Genomic DNA, 9,961 nt, shown 5'->3' with positions numbered 1-9,961 from the left:
CTCTGGACAAAAGACACTCCCAATACCTCAGTGGGTGTTACATTAACAAATGCATTATGTTTTCTCTAAAACAGTCTCTGCTTGTCTTCTTTTGATGAAACCATTTTGAGGTTCAACTCTTGTTTTCATGCAACCTCCAGAAAGATCGAGCTCTAAAGCTACAAAGTACTCTGATTGCTGTATCGGGTATGATGGCCTTTTTCTTTTCTTTCATCACCAACACACTCCATCAGCCTTTTCTCTGCTCTCCCACTGTTCACTCATCGCTCCTCTTCAACACTGTGCCGGTGACAATAGCAAAAAATGGCCAACCTTACATGTAGTTTTTTTTCCATTATTTCTCTCTTTGTCCATCATGAACGCCCACACATGCACACACGTACATTTAATTATCCTGCAGTGTCCCCACTTTGCCTGCATCTTCCACTCGACCCTCTCTAAAAGCTGGAGGTCGCAGATTTATTCAAAACTCTTTCCCTTGCTGCTGTGAGTGCACAAAAGAAATAAATTCTGAGATAGTTATAACAGTATAAAACATGTAGTTTCAGGAAAATGAAACCTTGGAGTGTGTCCTATCAACATGAGCCTCGATTCAGACTATTGTCTCCCTCCCCATCCCTGGGGACCAGGCTTGTTACATGTTGCTTTCAGGCGCATGGGTCAATAGAGGTAATTGATAAGCTCTCATATGGATATATAGTGATGAATGAAGGACATTTCTGGTGCAATGAATCAAACTACCTCTGGAGCCATAAATGGACAACTGTATACCTCACCTAATGGGAATAAACATAAACTCATCCCCCGTAGTCAATGGCATGCAGCGTCATAGATGGACACCTATAGGGTTGCAATATTGGTCCATCACTTACACTTTATGAGCACCCCAGAACTGAGGCAGGAATAGTGAAACATCGGGCGGCCCAGTCATAGATTACTGGCAAGCCCATTGATCTGTCCAAGGAGGTGTTGAAAACATGGTCAATCTTCAAGTTTAGATCTTTATGATGTCAACAAAAAAGGCCTCTCCTTGATATATATATAAAAAAAAAAATTAAAACAGAAAACTCAGAATTTATTTTATCTTTTTAATTTAAATTGTATTCCTACATGAATCATTTTCATACGCTCACTTTCGTCTGTGAACTTGCAGATATGAAAAATGCTGCCCTCTGGTGGTTAAATACCAGATTGCTGCGCAAAAAATACAACAAACTCAAATGGTATTAAATGGTATTAAATGTTATAACCCAAATATCTGCAAAAATGTTACATGGCATCCCTATCTTGTAACCATACCAACACAAACATCCATTTCAAATACATTCAGCTGTGAAAATAAAACATCATTACAGACAAAAAAAAAAATTCTTTGGCATCAGAGAACTCATAGCTTACCACATTCTCTCATCTTTCATTACATGGATATGCTAACATATACAGCTACAATATCATGGTTAAATTCACATTCTCAAAATTTTTGTATGTCTAAACAGAAACTTGCATCCTTTTAGTAAAAAAATTTTTAAAAAGGCAAAAAAATTAAATTCAAGTCAGCTTATAATAAACACAGAAGTGGAGACATCAAATATGAAGATTATGACTTTATGACTCAAAACAGCTTTTTTGAGAAAAAAAAATATTGAGACAATTCATTCCCCCCCTCAACATCAAACATATTAAAATAATCCCAAATGAAATGACTGAACCATGTACAATGTTGTACAATTTGAAATTTATGCACATTTTTTAAATGGTCTTTGAGTGGTTTCTAAAAGATACAAAAAAAAAAAATAAAATGTGCTGTGCAAACATCTTGCAGGAAACCTGTCCAGCCGTGTCGGGGTTAACAACTCTTTTTAATAAGAGCATTTCACAAGATTCAATATATTCTCCAATATGGAAAGTCCAGCGCTACTCTTAGCTTAGGCACATTCAGTCAGTAAGCAAAAGTACATGAAGAAGAAAGTGATACAAGGAAGAGGCTTACTGGAATTAAATTTGGTAATGAAACACCTGAAGGATAAAGAAAATCCTTGTATTAATCTGTAACAAATATAAATCTGTGTTCATCACTCCAGTTGAAGTAGGTTTCAGGGATTTACATCATGTTTTTATCCAGAGCTAACGCAAAAGGTGAGCACTTATTAGTCTCAGTCTGACACAATCCCAGCTGTCTTTATTGAGCTTCAAGCAGCTGTTCGCCAGAAGAACTTCACACCATAGCTGCCTGAAAGCTGTCTGGAAATGGAACGGTTCAACAGCTTTGTCAGGTACAAACTTGTTGTTTTCTACGTTGCAGCTGTTGTGCTTTGTTGGAAAATAACAAAACAAGTCTGGCCCGTGGCACTTGAGTTGGAAGTTAGGCTGAAGCGCGGTCCTGCTTTTCTGCCTCCGTCTCGTCACTGTTCGCGTTGAGCTTTGCTGCTGACGTTCGCCAGGCTGTTTGTCAGGGTTTTCGTGAAAAGCATGTGAGATTTGCCGCAGTAAGTGTGTGTCGCCTTCAGCAATTCCTTCTCTAAAGGGCCCAACAAAGAAGAGACGGGGTCTGTGCCGAAAGTATACTGCAACGAGAGAATTTGTTCAATTTCTTTGAATTTTAAAGTAAAACCATGATAAAGATGCACAGCAAAAAGAAAAAAAACCTCTTGATATGTGCAGCTATGATTGAATAAATGGAATCCAAGCATTTCTTTTCCAGAATAAATGAAATAAACTAAACTGTTAAGGCCTGTCGATGTCCTTCGGGACAGCAAATCTGACTGGTCAGCCAGGCTAAACATAAAGCTCTCTGCGGTGCAGGAGCCACTTTAATGTTATAGAATTACAGTCCAGCTATAAGCAGAAATTGCAGTCGAAGTTTCATGTCTTCCCAATAATGAAGAGACCTTTACAATGCTCTGAGGAAATCAAAGGGGAATTAACATCTTTTATGCCAGCTCATTTGCTTGCAGTTGGATCCTTGATATTAGGTCACAAAAAGAATGGCGTTTTTACGAGTGCATACTTATACACACCCGCTGCTCGTAAAGTAGCATTTACAGTTGGTGTATTGATTTTGTGCGGCTGATGGGCCACGGCTGCTGCGCAGGCTCCAACTCCAAACCTACCGCCGGCTGTAAAAATTAACTGCTGCTTTTTGCAGCGGTGAGAGGGAGGAGGGGCCGCATGATGGACTGACTGCCGTGGTCTGCTTGAGACACAGACTGGGGAAGCAGAGCTGACTGAATCCGTGTTTCTTTGTCTAAAGATGGAGAGCATGAACACTTTGTCTCCACTTTATTGGAGGAGATTAACATCTGGAATAATAATTCTGGTTAAATTAGGAAGGCTAATCAGTCAAAGGAGGTAAAAAGATGTGATCTTTAGCTCGTAAATGATAGATGGTTTTTCTTTATTTGATGAACTGGAATATCAGATATGTGCCAGTTGATGGTTTCAGCATCGTGCAGCCATCACAGCAGAACTTTTTATATGAAGATAATGCAACTGCCTTGACTCCAACATCCTGCTGGTTCAATACAATTCAGCAGCTGTCGTTAATGTTATTAGTTATATTTATCTGCTGCTCACTTTGAGGGTATAAAAAAAAGAGGCTCATTTCAGAGCGGATCAGTGCTCGCCTGCGCTTCAGCCATCTTTAGCATGTTTCTTACTTAAAGGCACTTTAAAATGTGAGTTGAGCATTGTTTTAAGTTCAGTTTTCTGTTAATTAGTGGCTGTATTTGCATTCATGTCAGCATTTAAATAATAATCCCACTAAAACTTTATTGTTGATAAGACTGTCATCTCAACAGCATTTTTCTATCACAATAATCCAAACAGGGATGTATTTAGAGTAATTAATAATCTAACTAAGCTTTGGGGAGTTTGTAAATCTTGCACACATCATGTGATGGTCTCTGCATTTGTTGGTTTGGCTTATTGTAAGCAGCTTGAGGCTAAAAAACCCATAATTACTTGTTTTCCTAGACTAACTTGTTTTTAATCTAATATCCATCCATCCATTCATTTTCTTAACTGCTTACTCAAATTAAGGGTCACGGGGAAGCTGGAGCCTATCCCAGTAATCATTGGGCAAAAGGCAGAGCACACCCTAGACAGGTTGCCAGCTCTCAACTGAATATCTTAAATTCAATTAATAAAACACAACAATAATTTAATTTAGAAAGTGGTGAGTGGTTAGGACAAGACACAGGATTCCCTTGTTGTCTTTAGTCTGAGCCAGATGGTTTATAGTCAAACTTTTTCCAAATAAAATGTTCTCATCTGTATTGTTACCACACCTGATAACACACCAGTTCCTCATCAGAAATTAGCAATAAGCCACACTATATGTGTGCTCTCCAAGCAGCAAACGCTCTTTTAACAGACCTGCGTTGCCTCTTTTTCTAGCAACATCCCCTATTTTTAACCCACCTCACAATCCATGCCCCCTTGTAACTCCAACTACCCTTTGCAGATGCAGCTTGTTCCTTTCTGTGCAACCTTATTGGTGGATTAAAACAAAAGCCCCAGGTTGTATTAGTGCAAAGCAAGCCTAACCAGGCTTTCATTGTTTCTAGTGCTTGCAACCTTTCAGATTCCACCCAGCCTGCTACAACTCATAAACTCTTTGCTGTGGCACTTTTCTGAACCCTCGCTGCGAAGTACTGCTGTGCAAGCAGCCTGCAGATGAACGAGATGAAAAAAGATCTGTCCTGATATTAACCACACAAGAAAATTAATCCATAAGCCTGCATCCTCCTAGCAAACCAGAGCTGGTCACAAATCTATAGAAGTATTGCTGTCGGGGGGGGGACATTTGAGCTGCACCAGCACACTGTTCATGAACATGTGTGTCTAGTACTGTAATTGATCCTGTCCAATAAAGTCAGTCTTAACTGCGAGCCATGGATAAGCCATCAGCCTGATCTATGTTCAATAGGAAAGCAATGAGACTCCCGGCGTTGATGGCTTCATTAAGTAAACGCCACTTGTGTCGTCAATATCGTTATAATGCGGGTAAGCAACCCATAAACATCCTCATGGGGGAAATTAGCTTTCACTCCAGCCATCTGTATGTGGTGGAGGTTTGTGTTCTTCAGGGCAGGCATGAGTCCGAAGCACTTTGGGTCTTTAGGGTCAGCACCAATCCAAAATCTCATCCAGGAGGGTGAAGTGCCGAGGAGCAGAGGGGAGCAGGTGTTCAGCTAGGGTTACAAGGGGGGGAGGGGGGGCTTTTCATCACATGTTGAGCTAAATTACACCCACAAGACTTTGGAAAAATCTTGTCAAGACCTCTTTTTAAACTTTGATATGTCCTCGAGACTTTACGAGGCGCCTGCTCCTTTTCCCTCACTGATGAAAACAGGAGTGAAACGGGCACTCACAATAATGGCTCTCTCCTTTCTTTAGAAAGGGACCTGGTATTATGAAGCCAACAAAAAACTGACCAGCACGTTCTCATTACAGCTGCACAGATGCAAGTCTTGGCCAGAAGCACTTTGATCCAGTGTGAGTGCTGGCTCAACAACATGTTGGAATCAATATAAATGAGATGCATAACCCACACACTTGCGCACACATACCAACCTTTTTTATGGCCTCATAAACAGCCCTAAAAGCAGGCTGTTTGTTGTCATGGTAAACCCCTCTATTTCCATGCAATATGTAGATGCCATCCTCCTCAGCTGAGGCACAGTTACTGCCATAGATGCAATGATCTGGCCGATAGTTCCACTTGCACGGAAACTCCAGCAGCAACTCTAAAAACGGAGGGTACACACACACAAACACACACACAGAGCACTTGTTAACAAATAGTTTGAGTAAACCTAGTTTTGAGTGACACGATAGCTGCAGTAAGTTGCTGATTAATCTGTATGTTTACAGACATTTACACTCACTGGTCACTTTGCTAGTACTGGTATAGACCCCCCTTTCCTCTCAGAACTGCCTTAATTCTTCATGGCACTGATTCAACAACATTCCCCATAGATATTGGCCCTCATTGACATGATACCATCATGTAGTTGTTGCAGATTTCTCAGCTGTACATCCATGCCTTGAGGTGAATGTTGACTTGAGAAGGAACCAGAGTAAAGAAAACACTGTGTACATCATGGGGGGAATAGGTGGAAGGGGTGAAGGAATGCAAGTGACTTGTGGTTTAACTTGACAAGAACAACAGAAAATGCAACACAGAGGCATCTACAATAAGAGACAGAGCAGATTTAACTTCTGTTGGAAGCTGGGATCACTGTCTTCACCAAGCTGTTGCTGAAGTCTGTTGTGGAAAGCGCAGTCAGCAGTGCAGCAGCATCAGCACCTGAGACAAACTCCATTAAGACGGTTGGTTTTGTTCTGGAGATAACTCCACAAACAAACAAAATGGTGAGGAAAGTGTGTGTGTTTGGTGAGAGACTTTAAGTTCGCTGCCAGACAGAGGTATGAAAGGTTTCGCTGCCAGCAGCTTCCTTTGTAAATGACACACTTACTTAGGAATACTCAGGCTGTGGCATATTATGTTAAATTGGTACTAAGGACCCCAAAGTGGGCCAAAAGAAATATTCCTTGGACTATTCCACCACCTCCGTTGCTACAAGGCAGAATAAATCCATGATTTTCTTTATTTACACCAGATTCTGACACTATGATCTGAATGTTTTAGCTAGACCAGGAAACGTTTCTCCGGTCTTGTATTGTTTTGATAAATCTGCACAAACTGTAGCCTCAGATGCCTGTTCTTAGCTGACAGCAGTGGCGCTGAGTCTAGCCTTCTGCAGCTGTAGTCCATCTGCTTAAAAACTGGACGTGTTGTGCATTTTTGTATGTCTTAGTTGTAAATCAGAGGCTGTTTTAGTTACTATTTCCTTTCTATCATCTCCAACCAGTCTACCAAGTCTTTTCTGACTTTTTGACATCAGCTTGGGAATTTTGGACTTTACAATTGCAGCTAAATTCTTCATTCAGATGCTCAGTTTGATCTGCAGCAAGTCATCTGAACGATGTCATGTGACAGCCCTCTTAAACTTTGCTTTCCCTCCTTTTTACTTGTTTGTGTTTTATTCCTTTTGCAGCAGTTTGGTGGATGAAGCCCATCAAGGTGATCACCTGGCCGGCCCTCCTTACATTCCAGCCAATGCAGCCTGATGGTCCCTTTTCCACCTTCTCCTTTCCATGTTGGCTTTTGTTGAAAGCTTTACTTTTAGTTGACTCATAAATTCTGTTATTTTTAGTTGAAAATCCGTCTCGTTACATTTTTGTCATGGCTTTTTGCTTTCCCCGACCAACATGGCTCTAACAGTCTTCACGCCCAACTAATGCGATGTGATTGAGTGATTAGCCATTTGTGCAAAGAAAAGTTTTTAAACTCATAAACCTAATAAAGTGACCAGTCAGTGCAAATGATTTGAGTTTAGTTAAACATAAAGGGGAAAAAAGAGAGAAAAAATAAGGAAAGCATAACAAAAAAAATGCTTTGTTTTAAAGCTGTGGGAGAAAGCCAATCCTAACATATCCCATGTCTCAATATTTCCATGTCTCGATAACATATTAACATTCATTATTAGAAAATATAACCTATAATAAATCCTATTAGAATGAAAGCAGACAGTACTGATGCAACGGGGATAATATTTACAGTCATACTAATACTTAATAATAGTAATATGTTTATTCATGATGATCATGATGGATGCAGTCTTACCAGGGTTGTAGTGAAAAATGATATTAAGAAGATCCTGGTCTCCCCAGGTTATATTGAGTTTGTATTTCTGGAGTAAAGGCATCAGCAACTCTTCCCAACGCAGCCCCACTGATGTCATATCATTCTGTCGACACAGACCAGTCAATACAAGAGTCAGACTTCTACTTCAACCACTGAGGGGATGGGGACATCTTGTGGTGAATTAAAAGCAGCACATGGACACATTACCTTGAAGAATGCACTCCTCATTCTTGTCATGTTCATGACCATTACGCCTGAGTTGATGCCTGTCCTTCCATAGAATGGGTGCCGGGCAAAGCGGTTGTACCAGGCAATGCGGGGTTCCTCGTGCTCTGGGGCCATAGCAGCCAGCTGAGTGGAATTAAACTGGGAAAGGAAACCCCATAAACCATCTACAGGCTGCAGGAAGAGGATATCTGAGTCGACGTACACGATTGAGTCGACGTCCTTTAAGATCAGCTGCAATGCACAGAAAAACTGAGTAGCACATATATTGTGAGAAGAACATATTTGCACAGATTCTGTGATCAGAAACTCACAGGTAGGAAGAGCCTCTGAGAAGCGCAGGGTTTGAAGAGTTTCTTCCACTCTGCTGCATTCTCACTGGGGAAACTGATGGAGTAGATGGTGTAGTCAAACCTGGAGCGAACGAAACCAAACCACGACTCCAGCTGCAACACAGACAATAAAGAGTCGAGCAAGTATGGCACACACCCAACAAGCACTTCTCATTGTTTTGTTTTTTTTAAGTAGTAAGACCTGAATTACAGAAAAATGTTTTAAAAATTCCTTCTTACAACTTTCACGAAGTCGGCGTGGAGCTGATCTTCGGCAAAGATGTGCAGGTAGAGGTGTTTGATGCTGAAAAGCACAGCAGACTTGATCATGTTGAGAGTCTCGTCTAGCCTCTCCCCGCAGGCCACCACAGCTAGGTGCATGGGAGGCTCAGGTCTGTGCTTTACACTGTTACCAGCGGCTTCCATCTGACCGTGCTGACGCATGATGAACCTGAAGGAGAGGACATGGTTGGAGCTTGCATCTGTGATCATGCATAACGTGTCTAGATAGACCCAGGTTTTGAATAGAAGCAACAGACCTGAACACTACATCTCTAACTATATCATATCTTAAAATCAAATAACCAACAATCAAAGGATGTTGAAGTTATTTGTATTTATCATAGCTAACTCTAAGATGCTGTCCTTCATAGATGAACAATGAGGTTTTGGTAAAAGCAGTAATCTCTGCAGGGGGTTGAGACAACTGTTGCATCCTCTTATAAACCTTTAATTGTTTCTACTCATACCTTCAGATGTCTTGCAGCAACTACATGGCGTAACACATCATGTTTTTGTAAAATCACACCTTTTATGGACCGTTTCTCAACCATTAAAGACCTGTGTGGGTTGTGGGACGTAAGGAGTTTCCCTCTGTTGGTTTTAAGAAGAGGGGGAAACAAAAGCAGAGGCAGGAGCACACCTTCTTGTGCCCAGATCAAAATGCAAGCTACATCCCATATCTTGCAAGTTTTAGTATCTGCCACATTCCTATACATCGCTGATGTTGGGGCAACGGTCCCCCAACGTATCTGCCCTCGTTTAAAGTAATATTTTCAGCATCAACTCTTATAATTTCAACTTCAGCCCATAAAGGACTTGTACATCTAGCTGTACCTATTGTGCCGGTGTTGATTCTTTGGCCCAGTCTTGTCCGCGGTCCCTCGCCTGGCTCCGGGGTCTCTCGGTGGGTTGACGACCCTCTTCGCTCCGACCGGCACGTCCGAATAAAACAGTTTACTGTACACATACAAACCCGAAAATACGGCAAACACCATGCACAATATTAGTGCACGTATGTAACGCCGCATTATGAAGTTTGAAAGCGAATCTCGTAGCTGAAGTCATGACACAGAAAGTAGCGTTACGCGAAGCTAGACGCCATCATACATAACTTCCGATTAACGTTTAGAAAATAAAACTCTTGTTGGATGTGGCGGCGGTGACAATGTCGCCCTCTGGCGGTCAAGTTGAAGCATCGCAACTTTGTCACGCCAGACTTGACTGTTGTTACAAAGCAGGATGGATCTCTTATTGACACCAAAATCTGATACGACCACCTGAATACTCCAGCTTAAATGGAGACTTGAAAGACTAGGCGATGTTTTTTCAGTCTTCTTTACCGACAGCTGTCAGTGTGGCTTTCATAGGTTACTCAGTGCTGCGACCCATCTGCTTCAAGGTCAGACATCTT

At 41.4% G+C, this 9,961-nt stretch overlaps 1 protein-coding gene across 1 annotated transcript; it reads right to left on the bottom strand.

Moving 5' to 3' along the window:
* Nucleotides 1–1,229: 1,229 nt before the first annotated feature.
* Nucleotides 1,230–9,616, bottom strand: LOC306773473 (glucoside xylosyltransferase 1-like). The gene is made up of 7 exons (XM_079263291.1): nucleotides 9,385–9,616; nucleotides 8,509–8,719; nucleotides 8,251–8,382; nucleotides 7,919–8,170; nucleotides 7,691–7,814; nucleotides 5,575–5,747; nucleotides 1,230–2,564 (listed from the first exon to the last, which is right to left on the bottom strand). The coding sequence occupies exons 1-7, from the start codon at nucleotides 9,576–9,578 to the stop codon at nucleotides 2,403–2,405; spliced, it is 1,248 nt and encodes a 415-aa protein (XP_079119417.1). The 5' UTR covers nucleotides 9,579–9,616; the 3' UTR covers nucleotides 1,230–2,402.
* Between the last annotated feature and the right edge of the window lie 345 nt (nucleotides 9,617–9,961).

The sequence above is a fragment of the Telmatherina bonti genome, assembly GCF_933228915.1.
Source record: "Telmatherina bonti genome assembly, chromosome: 23".
Taxonomy (NCBI): domain Eukaryota; kingdom Metazoa; phylum Chordata; class Actinopteri; order Atheriniformes; family Telmatherinidae; genus Telmatherina; species Telmatherina bonti.
The sequence above is the reverse complement of the archived record's forward strand: the minus strand, read 5'-3'. Positions and strand labels throughout refer to the sequence as shown.